At 38.9% G+C, this 19,929-nt stretch overlaps 1 protein-coding gene across 1 annotated transcript in view; it reads right to left on the bottom strand.

Moving 5' to 3' along the window:
- Positions 1 to 1,604: 1,604 nt before the first annotated feature.
- Positions 1,605 to 19,929, bottom strand: part of ANKRD31 (ankyrin repeat domain 31) — a 128,882-nt gene continuing 110,557 nt past the window's right edge. The window contains exons 25-26 of the mRNA XM_025296392.3: positions 13,480 to 13,582; positions 1,605 to 1,949 (exon numbers count right to left, since the gene is read on the bottom strand). Of these exons, the coding sequence (XP_025152177.3) occupies positions 1,804 to 1,949; positions 13,480 to 13,582 (249 nt within the window). The 3' untranslated portion in view covers positions 1,605 to 1,803. The remainder of the gene's footprint in view (positions 1,950 to 13,479; positions 13,583 to 19,929) is intronic.

Raw genomic sequence — 19,929 nt, 5'->3', positions numbered from 1 at the left:
TGAACTGAACTGAGAACGTATGACTTTTATAAACTGTAATCACTAATAAACAAAAGACCTGCTTTTAAGTTATTTTTTAAAATTATTTTTAAATTACAAAAGAAATGTTTGGCTTTTTAAATTTTCTTTTTTGGCTTTTTTAAAATGTTGAATATAAACTGCAAAACATCTTTTTACCTTCCCCAGTCCAGCTCCCTTAGGGATAGGCACTGCAGTTTTATTTGTAACATTCCAGGCCTTTTACTGGACATTCCCAACACCACACAAATACTTCTGCATACAAATACACATTTAATAGCTTATAAAGTACATATACCATATATAAAATATGTACAATATAAATATATGGCTATACATATTATACATGGACTCAAGGCATATAATTTTTATTTAACATAACCAGGAGTTATACTAAATACTGTCTAACAATCTGCATTTTTTTTAGTTACTTATATATACAATTTCCCATGTTAGTACATATATTCCCAAATGGCCCATGTTTTAAATATCTCCTTAAGGAATGAAAGCCAAACAGATCACCAAATAAGGTAGGCTATTCAAAAATTAGAAAAATAGAGTAGTCTAAGAAAATGATAATGGAATAAAATTCTTGTCAGGTCTCACACATTACATGTAGGGTCACTTTATCCTGAACATTTTCAATTGACTCTCAAAGGAAGAAAAATAAAATGATCTGTCTTTACACTTTTATTAATAGGCAGAACTTTTCAGCTGCTTTCTTTTCAGATATTTCAAATTTTTATCTGAATAGAAAGAATAAACACAGTACCAATTTCAAAGTTGCCAAAGGGTGCGTGTAGTTAGAATTCCTTCTTTCCTGTAGCTCTCCAATTCCACAATTCTCTCCACAGGCAATTGCCGACAAGGTTCTTGTGTATTCTAAAGACAGTTAAGATTCTGTACGTTTAAAACAAGAAAATACCAAGAGGCAACACATTATGGCTCCTCTGCATCCCCACCAAATTCTAGCACTTGCTAGAGTAATCTTTATTGCAGTCTGACATCTCTACCCAAAAAATGACAGAGACAGGCCACAGAGTTAAAAAGCATATTTGGGAATCTGGGGTAATTACAGATAAGAATAAGATGGCTATCAAAGACAGCTAAGACACTTTTTTTTTTTAAAGCTTATGAAAAGTTATAAAACTCTTGAATATAACTCTTTAAAAATATCTTCATGACAATGTAGCAAACTTTACAGGTAAAATATACACCCTACTTAAAATAATCAGCCCCAAATCAACCCTTGATTCCTTGTTTGGTGTAAGACTTAGCACAGCTGCAATTCTATCTACACTAAATTTTATGAAACTTATGATAAACCTCTTTCATAATTCTACATTTTGATTTCAATATAAATTCCAAAGTAAATGGGGGTAGGTAGTAAGGTTTTAAGTTCTTTTTTGAAGTAGATTCACTTTACCAGGGACTTTTTAAGACCAATTATCACTCCTAGTTGTATCCTTACTTCCCATAGAGAACAACTGTTATTTATGCAAAAGTGAGGTGTTGATTTAAAGATTAAAAGTCTATGATAGTAAAAAGAAAGCCAGAGAATCAATATTGTTTATGTCAAAAATGTCTTTAATTGCAAAAAGTATTAATCTTACTATAATAGTTGAAGAGTTACATTTTTTCTTATTATAGACATTATACTTACATATCTTAAGCAGCAACTCATAAAGTGTGTGTTAAATAGGTTCGCCAGTCCAAACAAGACGAAATATGAACACTGGCTAATAACATGAACAAATATCAAATAAATTATTTAAAAGCAAGGCTTTAGAATGTTAGCTCCTCACATTCCACATAGAACTTCCAATGCTCATCCATTATATGGCATGGGAGGAATTCTTGATCGCTGCTTAACAGTATTTCTTTTATTTGAAGATAATGTGGGATGCTTTGCATTGATTCTTTGGAAGTTCCTGTTTAAAGAAGTGTCAACAAATTAGAAACTGCCTTTTGAAAAAATAAGATTTAAATTTACTTATTACAAACCTTAGACCCTAGTTAAGGGTATTAGCACACATAACAGGTTTTCTTGCCAGGTCATTCTTCACTCACTCCATTTTCTATACCCAAGAGAAAGCTGTAAATCAGCACTAACCCATCTGGGAAGAAAGAAACCTGTTTGCAGTCTAAAGCACCAAGGCAAAAAAAGGATAACTGGAGGTTCTGAAGGTAGTTAAACGAAGTCCCTCTGTGCCTCCATTTCCAATAAACTGAGGGTAAAACAGTTGTGAAGATTAAATGAGACATTGCATGTGGAAAACTGCAAGAGGCTCTGTGGTAACGGGCGGTGCCACTTCCTTGGTAAACCCATGGACAGAAGTCCTGGGAACACACAAATCACACCACAAAATGCATATTAAGAACATCTCCTACTTTCTCACAGTACAGCCTCTTTTCCATAATAACCAGCCTGGAAAAATCAGAGATCACTCTACAAAACCCCTGCTCTCATCTCCTTTGCCTCTCTCGCCCTCTGCTGCCTCTCCCTTCTCCCCTGCCACCTCTTCTGCACCAGCCATCTCTGAACTCTGTCCACCACTCATTCCCACCCATTTCATTCCAGCTGGTGCTGCCAGAAGCCGGCGCCTTTGGCTGACCACAACTTCTAACATTTCCAAGTTTCTTTGTTGTTATCTAATTCTCGATACATTGGGACCGGGCGGGCAACAAAACAAACAAAAAAAACCACACATATATACAGAAAACTGAGCTAAACAGGGTAATCCCTATGTAAGAATGCAGCAAATTAATTTCAAATGTATGATCCTGGTTTGAATTGTGTTAAGTAACTATACAATTGCTACATTATCCTAGTACATAATAGTACAAGCTTCAAAATCATTTGACTCATTCCAGACAAGTAACATTAAGCAAAGTTAAAGACAAAGAGCTTCACTAACTTTCCTTCCTTTTTTGAAGCTGAACAAACCTTTTCTCCATATCCACATATGAAAGCTTATCTGAAAGCATCAATGCCAGTATATAATGTTTTAAAAACTCTTCACTTTTTCTTTTCATAAAAAAAATATATGCAGTATACTATATGTACATAAAATGAGTAAAAATATATCGTGAGATGTATTATCAGTCTTCTGAGAAGTAATAATAACCTGTTACTAACAGCAGCTGAGGACACAGTTACAGAACCAAGAGTCTCTTCCATGGGTCCGTGTCTGGGCTCACTCTGCAAGTCTCCTGGCTTCAGGGCTTTTACAGCTGAGCTCTTAGTGTTTTACTGTTGTCTCTACTTTAAATTTGGCCTGTAGGCATGGTTTTCCTGAAACCTCCCCCTGTTCCACCTCCCCTCCTACCCAGGTAACTAAGGATAACAACCCAAGGTGTATTACAGCCTTCTGTAGCTTGCTTCTGTGTTGACAGTAGAGTGCACATTTGTCCATCGATTTTCAATACTCTACTCTTTGCACAACCATGTGAGACAAGAAAGGGAAAGAATCCAAGTAGTTGGGAAACTGGGATTGAGATTTTTAAAATTTAATAACTCATTTATAGTATTCAATGTATTTATTGTACTTGCTGCTGCTGCTACTGCTGCTAAGTCGATTCAGTCGTGTCTGACTCTGTGCGACCCCATAGACGGCAGCCAACCAGGCTCCCCCGTCCCTGGGATTCTCCAGGCAAGAACACTGGAGCGGGTTGCCATTTCCTTCTTCAACGCATTAAATTGAAAAGTGAAAGTGAAGTCACTCAGTCGTGTCTGACTCTTAGCGACCCCATGGACTGCAGCCTACCAGGCTCCTCCGTCCATGGGATTCTCCAGGCAAGAGTACTGGAGTAGGGTGCCACTGCCCTCTCCCGAAGCAACTAAGCTAGTGAGTCACAACTACTGAAGCCCACCCGCTCCAGAGCCTGCCAGTTATTAATACAACGACTGAACCGGTGCCTTAGAGCCAGAGCACCACAACAAGATAATAGCTTCTCCAAATGACAACAGAGAAAGCCCAAGTGCATTAGCAAAATCCCAGTACTTGGGCTTTCTCTGTTGTCATTTGGAGAAGCTATAAACACTAAAACTAAAAGAAAAAAAAAAAATTTGGCAGGCTTTGGTCCCCAGGTTGTGCAAGTTTGTTAAGTACTCTTGGAATTTATTTATTTATTTACTTATTTATTTCCTCTTGGAAATTCCTTAGTGACTGAAATGGCTTTATTACTCTCCATGGGCCCTGATAATTTATGCTAACAACATGACCTATGGTTGACCCCTAGTTTAATAATGGGATGACTCAGGTTGTGAGGCTGGACATTTCACAAAGACCAAGGAAGTGACTAGAAGTTTGGGGCTTAGAGCCAGGTGGGCTTATTAGCTTCCCTGGTGGCTCAGAGGAGAAAGCATCTGCCTGCAATGCAGGAGGCCCCGGGTCCGATCCCTGGGTTGGGAAGATAACCTGGAGAAGGCTATGGCAACCCACTCCAGTATTCCTGCCTAGAGAATCCCATGGACAGAGGAGCCTGGCGGGCTATAGTCCACGGGGTCGCAAAGAGTCGGACACGATGGAGCGGCTTCACTTTTCTAAGGAGAGGAGAATGCTGGAGATGTTACTTAGTAGGTACTTAATAGGTTGCACAAAATACAGGCACTTAAATAGAAAAGAAAAGAAAACAAGTCTGGCCTCGCCAGTGCAGTCTATACTCTTACTACAAGCCTTACTATTCCCATCAAGCTGTGGGCCAGTTTGGAAGGATGGGAACAAATAAAGCACGAAGGACATACTTAAAAGACCTGCTTCCAAACTGGAAGCTCCCAGACACTAGAGTTTTGCTTCCACTCTAACTCAGACAGTCATGTTGGAGGTGGTAGCGAAGAGGGAATGAAGCAGCAAGACCCAGATATTGCATGTAAAATGCTTAAATATAATATACTTTATAGGAAATGATTTTACTTTGGGTCCATTAGCAACTGTTCCTGTGCCGTGGCTGCTGTGATCTGCAGTGATGTGAACTCACAGGCAGGATGCTGTAACACCAGGAGCAAACACACACATGGAGTCTAAGCAGTGTGACGTGATCTACTATTCATTTTTCCCAGTCTTCACTGCGGGGAGGATTAATGTGTGGACTAGTGCTCAGAAGTTCTGTTCTGCTTAAGGGGCCAGACACCTCCTGGTCCTGAAGCCCCCAAGAAACAAAGAGGAATACGAGGATTTAAAAAGTTCTATGACTAAAAGAATTCTTGTGAGTGAGGAAAGGAGAAATTAGAACCCCGAGAAACACTAACTTATTCCATTATTTGGTCAAGAAATTATCTTCTTTGCAATGATAACCAAGGACATCTATTTGTAGCTTTGTGACAAAAAATTCATTCCATCAGCACTGTGAAAACTACCAAATCATGCCACTGGCAGGTAGGCGCCCTTCTCTCTTTAATTTTCACTTTTACTTGAGGTAGATTCCCTAGACAAAGTCAGTGCCCTCTGAGATCAGTAAATAAAATTTCTGAACAGTAGCACATTTAGCCACCCAGATCAGCCAGGAAGAAAGCCATTTAATTGGGTCTTTGGCTCATCTTGACCCTAATCTCCAACAGGAAAGGCACAGCTAAGGAGACATTCTGCTCATGGACAGGGTAGGGAGAAATAAATCTCCTTCAAGTAGTATCACTCCATGTTAGCTACTCTGCACAAGTCTGCTTAAAGTGGATTGCCAGATTCACTAGTAGGCAAAGCAATGGGCTCATGCAACGAGTCATGTTATCTAGTTGCCGAAACTGGCACTTCAAAAATGACAAATTAGTTTAAAAATAATTTTAACTTTTACTGTTCTTTTTCCTGTTTTTTTAATTCTCTTGACATGTCAAAACCAAAAAATAATCAGATTCATTATTTTAACTGATAGTTCACTTCAGACACACCCCTAACCCATTTTACTTCTCTTGCTCTCAAGTTTCATTATCTGTAAAACAGGTGCAAGACCTGTTGATGTATTAAAAGTTCACTTCTAACTTAAAAATTATTGAACTGAGACTTCAAGAACTTGTGCTTACAAATGAAGCATTCTACACTTCATTAAGATTATGGGATGAAACATCACTTACTGTAGTTAAAAATGAAAATGAAAATACTGATGTATACATTCTCATTCTGAATCAGAAATATAATTCCAATCAAAGGGAAATGATTAAGAATAATTTTAACAGACTGTAAAAATACATCTGCTCTAGTTATGATGGGGAAAAATTCTATTATGGCTATTCAAAGGCAAAGTTCAATGTCTTCTGATAAAGGAAGGATCCTAACTCAAAAGCAGAGACATTACTTTGCAAACAAAGGTCCGTCTAGTCAAGGCTATGGTTTTTCCTGTGGTCATGTATGGATGTGAGAGTTGGACTGTGAAGAAAGCTGAGCGCCAAAGAATTGATGCTTTTGAACTGTGGTGTTGGAGAAGACTCTTGAGAGTCCCTTGGACTGCAAGGAGATCCAACCAGTCCATCCTAAAGGAGATCAGTCCTGGGTGTTCTTTGGAAGGAATGATGCTAAAGCTGAAACTCCAGGACTTTGGCCACCTCATGCAAAGAGCTGACTCATTGGAAAAGACTCTGACGCTGGGAGGGATTGGGGGCAAGAGAAGAAGGGGACAACAAAGGATGAGATGGCTGGATGGCATCACCGACTCAATGGATGTGAGTTTGGGTGAACTCCGGGAGATGGTGATGGACAGGGAGGCCTGGCGTGCTGCGATTCATGGGGTCGCAAAGATTCAGACATGACTGAGCGACTGAAGTGAAGTGAAAGGATACATATGGTGATAAGAGTATTATATGATTGGATATCTAAAACTAAATTAATAATTTGGCATATATTTACAGGGAAGGGCTTCCCTGGTGGCTCAGCTGGTAAAGAATCCTCCTGTAATACAGGAAACCTGGGTTAGGACAACCTCCTGGAAAAGGGACCGGCTACCCACTCCAATATTCTGGCCTAGAGAATACTATGGGCTGTATAGTCCATGGGGTCGCAAAGAGTCGGACATGACTGAGCGACTTTCACTACACTGATAAAATCAAAAGCCATCTGTGAAAATTGGACTGGAGTCAAGAAACAGACTTGATCATAATATTTAGAAGTTTAAAACTATTTAGGCCTTCATTATTCAAGGGAAAACTGAAATTAACAGGCGTTCCTTAAGCTGAACTGGGTTTGAGGGACTTGATCGTACATGTAAGGTGTTTGGGTTTTCTGTGTATCTGTCGTACAGATGTGAACCCTGGAGTTTACATCCTGAAAAGAAGCTCCTGTCTACCCTAATGTATGTAGCATAATCCAGCAGGGGGATGGCGCATGGCACGTGCTCAACGGATCATTTGTTTTCTTCTCTTTCTTCCTCTATCAGTAGATGTAAACTACCAGGGTGAAAAAAAAAATGACCTGTTAAAATAGTGAAAAAGAATCAAAAGAGTTTAAATAGGAGCTGAAAGAAACACCCGCTGCTCTGTTATCAGGCAACCGGCTTCCTTGGGTGTTTAACTTTAACCACATCAAACAGAAGCACCTGTGAATGTTTGTCTTCTATTACATATTCTTTTACAGAGAAATGAAGCACAATAACAGCACTAAAATGAATAAAACTGTTTCTTTAAAGTCATGTATTTACAACAGATTACACATACGTCAAAGACTTTTCAAAACAAAAAAGTCTACTTTTTAGAATGGAAAAATTGTGTTCTATTTCCGAATGAACAAGTGATGTTAGATCCTCATGAAAGAAAATTATAAATTATATAATCAGTGTGCATTAAATGATAGCTTGGGAAAAGAAAAGACCTCAGGAGACGCCTTTTTGTTCTGTTTTGCTTAGATAAATACACTCAGCTTCAGGTGTTTTGAGTGTCTTGGTACTATGGTGACAGGGGACATAAACATATAAAATTGACTTTCCAGGTAAATGATGAAATGTGATCTATATTAACATAATTTCTTGTTAGAGAACTTTATGAAAAGTATATCAGTATGTTTATACACAGTGTTCACAAATGATATAGAAGTTTTGGGATTGTTCATTTTTTCCTATTCCAATATATACTGAAATATCAATGAAGAGTTCCTCAATAACACAAAAGGGAACTATAACCAAGTACGCAGTGGAGAGAGAGGCTTGGGAGGAAGCTGTGAAATTTTAAGGGATATGCACCACAGACTCACTCCATTTTAAAGCTTAAAAGGATGTTAGAGATAAATACTTCAGGGATTCAATCAACATTTCATCAACAGAATTTCATTTTTAAAGGTTAGCTTTGGTATGTTTAAAATCTTTTATTAGACTTAACATATACCCTCAAGTGTGTTAATATACCACATTTTAACACCCTGTAGTCTATCAATATGTTGCCTCGTGTTGCCAAGTTAACTAGTTTTTGTGTAGAACTCAAAAAAATAAAAAGCTCTTCCATTATCTCTGACTTATTGAAGAAAGTCATATTATCTGTTATCTTCAAGACTCAGGATTTTCTTGATACCATGAATCCAAAATGATATGTATTAACAGAAGTAAACTGGATGACGGGTAAAGAGAAACAGTTCTTTTAAATTTCTGGATGAGAAAATGTGAAGGGCCATCACTTCTTTCTTTTTTCTTAAAGTATAGTTGATTTATAATGTATTAGTTTCTAATGTACAGCAAAGTGATTCAGTTACACATTATATGTTTTTCATAAGATACTGAATATAGTTCTCTGTGCTATGTAGTAGGACCTTGCTGTTTATCTATTTTACATTTAGCAGTTTGTTTCTGCTAATCCCAAACTCCTCATTTATCCCTCTCCCACCACCCCTTTCCCCCTTTGGTAATCATAAGTTTGTTTCCTATGTCTGTTACTCTGTGTCTGTTTCATAAATAAGTTCATTTGTGCCATATTTTAGATTCAACATACAAGTGGTATCATGTGGTATATGTCTTTCTCTGTTTAACTTACTTCAGTTAGTATGATAATCTCTAGGTCCATTCACGTTGCTGCAAATGGCATTATTTCATTCTTTTTTATGGCTGAGTAGTATTTCATTGTGCATATATACCATACCTTCTTTATTAGAAAAAAAAATGTATTTATTTAACTGCATCAGGTCTTGGTTGTGGCATGAAGGTTTAGGTGCCCTGCGCCATGTGGGATCTTAGTTCCCCAATTAAGATCAAGTCCACATCCCATGGATTGCAGGATGGATTCTTAACCACTGGACCACCAGGGAAGTCCCCTACTACATCTTCTTTATCCATTCAGCTGTCAGTAGACATTTAGGTTGCTTCCATGTCTTGGCTATTGTAAACAGTGCTGCTATGAACATAGGGGAGCCTGTATCTTTTTGAATTATAGTTTTGTCCAGATGTATGCCTAGGAGTACCCACTCCAGTGTTCTTGCCTGGAGAATCTCAGGGACGGGAGAGCCTGGCGGGCTGCTGTCTATGGGGTCGCACAGAGTCAGACACGACTGAAGCGACTTAGCAGCAGCAGCAAGCCTAGGAGTAGGATTGCTGGGTCATGCGGCAGCTCTACTTTTGATTTTTAAAGGAACCTCCACACTGTTTTCCACAGTGGCTGCACCAATTTACATTTCCACCAACAGTGTAGGAGGGTTCCCTTTTCTCCACACTCTCCCCAGCATTTATTTGTAAACCTGTTAATGATGGCCACCTCTAACAATGAGGTGGTACCTCACTGTAGTTTTGACTTGCATTTCTCTAACAATAAGCAATGATGAGTATCTTTTCATGTTCCTATTGGTCATCTGTATATCTCTGGAGAAATAAGACAGCAACCTTGCTGGTAATAAGGTTAGAGGCTTTACATTTTTCTGACTTGCCAGGTCTTTTGATTTCTTTTAGGTACCACAAAACCAGGTACAAAAGAATCCTAAATCAAGGAATGTTTAAATAAAACTTCAACAGCAGCCTACAGACCCGTTTTATAGATTCCTAGGTCCAAATCAAGGTAGCAAGATGCTAGTTGGCATACTGGTGCCTCCAGTTCTCAAATTAGTGCTAACATCTGAAATTTCTAAAGGAAAGAAAACTCAGGATTTCTGGAGAGACATTAGTAACAGGAAACTGTTTATACTGCCAGCAACAGAAGCAGAATCCATTTTTCAAATTTCATGCTCCCTTAGCAGGTGATCTATGAGCACTCTGAGAAAGGAGATGTATGGCTGGGCAATATTTTTCTGGGCTCCAAAATCTCTACAGATGGTGACTGCAGCCATGAAATTAAAAGACGCTTACTCCTTGGAAGGAAGATTATGACCAACCTAGATAGCATATTCAAAAGCAGAGACATTACTTTGCCAACAAAGGTTTGTCTAGTCAAGGCTATGGTTTTTCCTGTGGTCATGTATGGATATGAGAGTTGGACTGTGAAGAAGGCTGAGCGCCGAAGAATTGATGCTTTTGAACTGTGGTGTTGGAGAAGACTCTTGAGTGTCCCTTGGACTGCAAGGAGATCCAACCAGTCCATTCTGAAGGAGATCAGCCCTGGGATTTCTTTGGAAGGAATGATGCTAAAGCTGAAACTCCAGGACTTTGGCCACCTCATGGGAAGAGTTGACTCATTGGAAAAGACTCTGATGCTGGGAGGGATTGGGGGCAGGAGGAGAAGGGGACGACAGAGGATGAGATGGCTGGATGGCATCACTGACGAGATGGACAGGAGTCTGAGTGAACTCCGGGAGTTGGTGATGGACAGGGAGGCCTGGCGTGCTGTGATTCATGGGGTCGCAAAGAGTCGGACACAACTGAGCGACTGATCTGATCTGATCTGACATGCCTGGAACTAGAAACTCTGAGGAGTAGACAACCTTTCTAATATGAGGAAGAACCTATATTTCTGCTTTGACTCTTAAGGATAAAACTAGGAGAAAGGTTTGCTTGATCTTCCTTCAAGAAGTGTGTGTCGTGTGTGTGTGTGTGTGTGTGTGTGTGTGTGTGTGTGTGAGAGAGAGAGAGAGAGAGAGAGAGAGAGAGACAGAGACAGAGACAGAGCGAGACAGAAAAAGGGAGAGGGGAAGGGACAGAGAATGTGAGTATGCAAGCCCTGGGGTGGGTATGCTTTGGAATCAAAGTGAAGGGCTGAATATAAAGAATTTTCAAATTATTACCTGCATAAGAAATCAGACACTACTAGTCATTCAGAGTCAGCTGTCAGGCTGGCTGCCTAAGAATCACTTCTAAAAACTCTGGGTCCTGGGCTCATCTCCAAGATTAGGTAGAACTGCAGTCAGGGTTAGGAACCAGAGGCCATGAATCACAACTCCTTCCAGTTCCTTAAACTCTTTAACTTCTTCACAACTGTTTTATTTTATGAGTTTCCCCAAAATGATGAGAAACATTTTTGAGGCTATCCTTAGAAAACTGGGGAAAATGCATCTTATTCTGAAGCCAGTTTTTGAGACAAAGGGCTCTGTGTAAAGTTAGGAACGTGCTGAATTATTGCATTTGTTGTAAGGGAGCGAGTGACCCTGGAAAGCCCTGGTTAGGGGCCTGGTGACAGTAATCCTGTTTGATTTTTGACTGGTTATTACAGAATTATCATTTCTGTTTTGTACCTCTTTTCCTCATATATTGTCCCCAGCCGGTCTAAGACAGGGACACTGGGGGAGAAAGCGGGAACGCTGCAGTACAGGAGGATAACAGCATTAGTTACGTCCACTTTTCATAAAGCTACTGGCCTTTCCAACAACTCTGCAATCAACTGCTGACTGAAGACTGCATTCTCCTCAGTTTTCTGAAAGTTTATTCCATCAAATGAAGTGTATCAGTCTACATTAATAAGCAAAGCTTTATTCTAGCATCTAGTATTTATTTTTAGAAAATATGGGAAACTAACCAAATCATGCCTGAAAAGAAAGGAAAAATATCATTTTCCCTTTTGTGCTAAGTTGCTTCGGTCATGTCCGACTCTTTGTGACCCTACGGACCACAGTCTGCCAGGCTTCTCTGTCCAGGGCGTTTCCCGGGCAAGAGTATTTGAGTAGGTTACCATTTCCTCCTCCAGGGGATCTTCCCAACCCAGGGATGGAACCGGCGATTCTTACATCCCCTGCGGTGGCAGGCAAGTCTTTTACCACTAGCGCTACTTGGGAAGCCATTTTCCTTTTATGACACTTAAAAAAATCTACCTTACCAATTTTTATTTGCAGCTTGAGTTTTTACATGAAGTCGCATTATTGAAGACTTGGCTGTCTTGTGATGAATTTTTCATATGTATTCTCTGCCATACTATTGTTATTATTATTAAACATTATTATTATTGTATATAAACATACATTATTATTAAAATAAACTGCTGCTACTATGAGATAGGTTTTAATTGACCTATTATAGGTTTCTTTCAGATGGCACTACTTTAGGGACATTCAAGCATTCGCTGCTATTGTTTGGGCCTGTGGATAATGTACAGATTTAAAAATAAATTTTATTGCTGATACGTCCATTTCTTTCCCTGCACTTTGTTATATCTGGGATGTAGTCAAACTTATCTGATTTAATATGCATTTTTTAAAAAATACCATGACTATTAAATACCTTGTTTACATACAGGTGAAATACATTTATTCCAACCAAAAAAAAATCTACCTAAAATAAGTACATCATAGATTCACAGAGAAAGGAGCTGTGAGGAAAGGGTCATTCTTCTAGAAATTAAGTTAAATGGAGTTTAAATGGAGTGCTGTGAACATACAGAAAATAATTTTTGGTGGGAATGTGGGAAAACTGGAACCCTTGTACACTGCTGGTAGAAATGTAAAATGATTCAGTTGTTGTGGAAAACATATGGCTGTTCCTCAAAAAAAGTAAATATATAATATATATATTAGTAATATAGCAATTCACTCCTTGGTATATACACAAAAGAACTGAAAACAGGTACATACAAATATATGTATATACCTGTTAATAGTAGCACTATGTCCAATAGCCAGAAAGTGGAACCTCAAATGTCAATCAAAGAATGAATAAACAAATAAATAAATAAATTCCATTATATATATAATGGAAGCATAAAAAGGAATGAAGTGCTGATAGATGTTACAGTGCAGACAGTCCCTGAAAACACTACGCCAAGTGAAAGATGTCAGACACAAAAGGTTATATATACTAGGATTCCATTTATGTAATATATTCAGAATAGGCAAATCCACACAGACAGGAAGCAGACTGGGAGTTCCCATGGATTGGAGGGGTGGAGAATGGGAAGTGCTGATTGGGTATGGGTTTCTTTTTGGGGTGATGAAACTGTTTTGGAACTCTTTTGTAACAGAGGTGGTGGTTGTACAACATTATGAACATACTAAACGCCACTGAATTGTTCACTTTAAAATGGTTCTCTGAACATTAGGTGAATTTAACCTGAATGAAAAAAAAAACAAAAAGACAAGTGAAATGCCTTCTCAGTGGATTAGGGTGTCGTTTTCCACAACTAAGAAATAGGTTTTGGTCTGCACATACCTGAAAGACAAGGTTGATGTTGTTGAGGTTCCAAGTTTGGGCCTGGAGGCATGGGTAATTCCTCAGAAACATACTTTAAAAGTTCCTTCCCCTGGTATGTTATCTGCACATAAGTAAACACAAAATTTCAAAATCATACAAAATCACGAGAAGCAAATGCACCTATTTCTTGCAAACTGTAACTCCAGTAGAGTACTGACTGTTGTATATTATGTATTGGCAAACTGTAACTCACAGTCAAATGTGGGCTGCCATCTTTTCTGTAACTAAAGTTTTATTAGAACACAGTGATACCATTCATTTACTTAACATCTATGGCTGTTTTTATGCTACAAAAGGATCAAGTAGTTTTGACAGAGATCATATGCTCACAAAGCCTGGAATATTTATTATCTGTCTCTTTATGGAGAAAATTGTTGATCTCTGATATATATCATTAATTCTCTCATACATTCACTTACTCAACAAATGTTAATTCAGTACCTGCTACTTTACAACATAAAAAAAGTAGTGTTGCATTAATAAAATTAAGCCATAAAAGTAAATGGTACTTTTCAAGAAATCAGACATGCAACTGATTAGATAAACAGCATTTCAGGTCTAAACATCAAAGCTTCCCTGCCTCCCCTGCCCTTGGTTTGCTTGTGAACTTAGCTATTGTTTATCAGCCCCAAAGTTCAGAGCTTAGAAATACATACATAAAAATGGGCTGGACTGAGGCAGACTGGCAAACACCTGCCAGAAATGTATCAGCCCAAGAGTCTTTGCTTTCTCCAGACTGAGTTCTAAAGCGGTCTGATAACATAATCCCAGAAGCTAGGTTCAATATGGTTAACCCAGCAAATCTTGACTTGAACACCCCTTCCTCCAGGATGCTCACCCAGAGATGCTCAAGTAGTGATCTTCCTACAGGACCCCATAACCTCTGTGCTTATATTTCTGTCAAGCACTAAACCCACTTAAATGAAACTATGTATTAATATGTCTGTTTTCACTAAAGATCTGTATCATACTAAGTTTTATTTTCTAGCACTTCACATAGTGCCTGACAATACAGGGAGAAAGCTCTGAAGTCCCAGATCTTAATCAGGATTCTTAAATTCTTTGAGTACCTCCAGATTTTTAAGTTGTGGGGAGTAAAAGGGAAATACTTATGAGAAATATACCTTTGGCATACTGTCGAGCACACCCTCGGTACTCAGTAAGTGCTTGTTATTGAAGGGAGCAAGGGCGGCCTAAGGAATATGGAATGGTTAAGCAGACTTATAGCTCAATCCTATGACCAAACAGAGCCTCACATGTTAATGGATCAGGCCTGGCCTACTCAGCATGCTAAACTCTCCTTACCTGCAACGGAAGAAGCGGTGAGGCCACTAAATGCCTTCTGTCACTTCTCCAATAATAAACAGGTGAAAACAATGGATTTTGACCATTTATCCAAAAAAAGAAGAATATACCTTCAAAGTGCACATGAAATCATATCAAGCATCTTTTCTAACCACAATATTAAGTGACTAGAAATCAACTACTAAAAAAAAAAAAAAAAGAACAACTGCAAAACACACAAACACGTGGAAGCTAAACAACATGCTACTAACCAACCAATGGTTCGCTGAAGAAATGAAAGAAGAAATAAAAAATACCTAGAGACAAAAGAAAAGAAAATCCAATGATCCAAAATCTATGGGATACAACAAAAGCATTTCTAGGAGGGAAGGTTATAGTGATACAAGCTTACCTCGGGAAAAAGAAAAAACTCAAACAACCTAGCCTTACACCTAAAGGAACCAGAGAATGAAGAACAAAAAAACCTATCAAAAAGATTAGAGCAGAAATAAATAGAGACTAAAAAAAAAAAAAAAAAACAGGAAAGATCAACGAAACTAAAACCTGGTTCTTTGAAAAGATAAACAAAACTGATAAACCTTTAGTCAGACTCAAAGAAAACCAGGGAGAGAGCCCATGTCAATCAAATTAGAAACGAAAGAAGTTATCACCAACACCACAGAAATGCCAAGGATCTTAAGAGACTACTACAAACAATAAACTACATGCCAATAAAATGTACAATCTAGAAGAAATGGACAAATTCTTACAAATGTACAATCTCCCCAAACTGAACTGGGAATAAATAGAAAACCTGAATAGGCCAATTACCAGTGATGAGATAGAAACAGTAATTTAAAAATTCCCAACAGGGGGACTTTCCTGGTTCAGTGGCTAGGACTCCATGCTCCCAATGCAGTGGGCCCGGGTGTGATCCCAGGCCAGGGAACTAGATTCCACATGCCACGAGTAAGGTGCTGTGTGCCACAATTAAGACCCGACGTGGGCAAAAAAATAAACAAAGATTAAAAAAACCCACAAAACTCCCAACAAGGATTTCCCTGGTGGTAAATCCATGGAAAGTGGGTAAAGCTCCATGCTCCCAATGTAGGGGGCCCATGTTAATATCGCTAGCCTGGGAACTAGATCCCACATGCCACAACTAAGAATTCACAGGCCACAACTAAAGACCCCACAGGCAGCAGCTAAAGGGCGAAGATCCTGCGAGTCATAACTAAGTCCCGGTGCAGCCACATATGTAAATGTTAAAACAACAAACAAACAAACTCCCAACAAACAGAAGTACAGAACCAGAGAGCTTCACAGGTGAATCTTACCAAACCCAAACATTTAGAGAAGAGTGAACACCTATCCTTCTCCAACTATTCCAAAAAACTGCAGAGGAAGGAACATTTTCGAACTCATTCTAGAAGGCCAGCATTACCCATACCAAAACCAGACAGGATATCACAAAAAAAGGCCCATAAATTACAGGCCAGTATCACTGATGAACACAGTTACACAGATCCTGAACAAAACATTAGCAAACAGAATCCAGCAACATAGTAAGAGGATCATAAATCATGATCAAGTGGGATTTATCCTAGAGTTGCAAGGATACTTCAATGTCTGCAAACTGATCAGTGTGATACACCACATTAACAAACTGAAGAATAAAAATCATAGTCATCTCAATAGATGAGACAAAGATTTTGACAAAATTCAATATCCATTTATGATAAAAAAAAAAAAAACCTCCAGAAAGGGGGCAAAGAGAGAATATGCCTCAACATAACAAAGGCCATATATGACAAACCCATAGCTAACATCATAATCATGGTGAAAAGCTGAAAGCATTTCCTCTAAGATCACAAACAAGACAAGGGTGACCACTCTTGCCACTTTTTTTCATGTAGTACTGGAATTTCTAGCCACAATAATCAGGCAAGAAAAAGAAATAAAGGGCATCCCAATTGTAAAGATATAAGTCACTGTTTGCAGAAAACATGATACTATATATAGAAAACACTAAAAACACCACCAGAAAACTACCAGAGCTCATCAGTGAATTCAGAAAAGTTGCTGGATACAAAATTAATATACAGAAACCTGTTGTATTTTTGTATGTTAACAATGAACTATCAGAGAGAGCTAAGGAAATAATCCTGTTTACCACTGCATCAAAAAGAATAAAATACCTAGGAATAAATCTACCTAAGGAGGCAAAAGTCCTGTACCTGGGAAACTGTAAGACACTGATTGAAAAGAAACTGAAAATGACACAAATAAACAGAAAGATATACTATGTTTTGGGGCTGGGAGAATTAATATTGTTAAAATACCACACTAGCCAAGGCAATCTACAGATTGAATGCAATCCCTATCAAAATACCACTGGCACTGAACTAGAATAAATAGTTTTAAAATGTGTATGGAAACACAAAAAACCCTGAATAGTTACAACAATCTTGAGAAAGAATAAAGCTCAAGGAATCATACTCTCTGACTTCAGGTTGTACTACAAAGCTGCTGTAATCAAAACAGTCTTGAACAGGCACAGAAACAGACACACACATCAACAGAACAGAATACAGAGCCCAGAAGTAAACCCATGCACTTATAGTCAATTAATCTCTGACACAGGAGGCAAGAATATACAATGAAGAAAAGACAGTCTCTTTACTAAGTGGTGCTGGGAAAACTGGACTACTGCTGCTAAGTCGCTTCAGTCGTGTCCGACTCTGTGCAACCCCATAGACGGCAGCCCACCAGGCTCCCCTGTCCCTGGGATTCTCCAGGCAAGAACACTGGAGTGGGTTGACATTTCCTTCTCCAATGGGAAAACTGGAAGCAACATGTTAAAAAAATGAAATTAGAGCATTTCTCACACCATATACAAAAAGTATACTTTAAATGAATTAAAGACCTAATGTACGACTGGAAATCATAAAATTCCCAGAAGAAAACACAGGCAGAACACTCTCTGACATAAATTAGAGCAACATTGTTTTGGATCCGTTTCCTAAGGCAAAGGAAACAAAATAAAAAATAAACAGAACCTAATTAAACTTAAAAGCTTTTATACAGCAAAGGAAACCACTGACAAAATGACAACACTGAAGGGGAGAAAATGATATGACCATAAGGGGTTAATATACAAAATGTATAAACAGCTCATACAACCCAGTATCAAAAAACAGCTTGTCAAAAAATGGGCAGAAGACCTGAATAGAAAATTTCCCAAAAAAGAGACATACAGATGGCCAACAGTGACATGAAAAGATGTTCAGCACTGCTAATCATAAGAAAAATGCAAATCAAAGCCACACTGAGGTATCACCTCACACCTGTCAGAATGGCCATCATCAAAAAGAACACAAATAACAAATGTTGCCAAGGCTGTGGAGAAAGGGGAACTTTTCTACACTGTTGGTGGGAACGAAAACTGGTGTAACCTCAATGGAAAACAGTACGGATGTTTCTCAAAAACTTACAACTACCATATGATCCAGCAATTCTGCTCCTGGGTATACCTCCAAAAACAAAAACACTAATTCAAAAAAGGTGAATGTGCACTTCAATGATCAAAGAAGCACTGTTTACAGTTGCCAAGATATAGAAACAACCTAAGTGTTCACTGGGGCTTCCCTGGTGGCTCAGTTGGTAAAGAATCCACCTGCAATGCAGGAGACCCCAGTTCGATTCCTGGGTCAGGAAGATCCACTGGAGAAGGGATAGGCTACCCACTCCAGTATTCTTGGGCTTCCTTTGTGGCTCAGCTGGTAAAGAATCCACCTGCAATGCAGGAGACCTGGGTTCGATCCCTGGGTTGGGAAGATCCCCTGGAAAAGGGAAAGGCTATCCACTCCAGTACTCTGCCTCAAGAATTCCATGGACTGTATAGTCCATGGGGTCGTAAAGAGTCAGACACGACTGAGCAACATTCACTTTCACTTTAAATGTCCATCAACAAATGAGTAGATAAAGAAGATGTGGTGTAAATGTACAATGGAATACTACTCAGCCATAAAAAAGTATGAAATCTTGCCATTTGCAACAACATGGATGGACCTGGAGGGTTTATGGTATGTGAAATTAAAAAACACAGAAAAAGACAAATATTCTGTTATTACTTACATGGGGAATCAAAAAATAAAAATAAATGAATGTAACAAAATAGAAACATAGATAAAGAGAACAGACTAGTGGCAACCAGCGTGGAGAGGGAAGAACGGAGGGGCAAGATAGGGGCAGGAGACTAAGAGGTACAGGCGACCACATATGAGATAAATAAGCTCTGGGGATACATTTTGCAGCACAGGGAATAGAGCGAAATGTCACAATAAATTTACATTCAGTTCAGTTCAGTTCAGTTGCTCAGTCGTGTCCGACTCTTTGCGACCCCATGAATCGCAGCACGCCAGGCCTCCCTGTCCATCACCAACTCCCGGAGTTCACTCAGACTCACGTCCATCGAGTCAGTGATGCCATCCAATCATCTCATCCTCTGTCGTCCCCTTCTCCTCCTGCCCCCAATCCCTCCCAGCATCAGAGTCTTTTCCAATGAGTCAACTCTTCCCATGAGGTGGCCAAAGTCCTGGAGTTTCAGCTTTAGCATCATTCCTTCCAAAGAAATCCCAGGGCTCATCTCCTTCAGAATGGACTGGTTGGATCTCCCTGCAGTCCAAGGGACTCTCAAGAGTCTTCTCCAACACCACAGTTCAAAAGCATCAGTTCTTCAGGGCTCAGCCTTCTTCACAGTCCAACTCTCGCATCCATACATTAAATATAACATAAAAACAGTGAACCACTATGTTGTACGGCTGCAACTGACTATACCTCAAAAATAGTAATGTTTATCTGCAAGTATATAAAAAGAAGAAAGACTGGGTTTTGTTCACATTATTGCCCTGATGATATCCAACACATGCTATGCCCTCATCAACGTGTAGGCTCAGTATGTTTTCACCTGTATCTCAAAATTTAAAGTATATTTTTAATCAGTTAGTGGTGCGTAAAATTTTACCTTAGTAGACTTAGGGGTCCTGAGTCCCCCATAAGCCGCAGACATATCACTAGGGATAATTCACACATTCAAAGAACACAGCTTTAAGAAAATCCATT

Source organism: Bubalus bubalis, chromosome 11 (genome assembly GCF_019923935.1).
Source record: "Bubalus bubalis isolate 160015118507 breed Murrah chromosome 11, NDDB_SH_1, whole genome shotgun sequence".
Classification (NCBI taxonomy): domain Eukaryota; kingdom Metazoa; phylum Chordata; class Mammalia; order Artiodactyla; family Bovidae; genus Bubalus; species Bubalus bubalis.
Note: the sequence above shows the minus strand (reverse complement) of the source record. Positions and strands in the feature narration are given on the sequence as shown.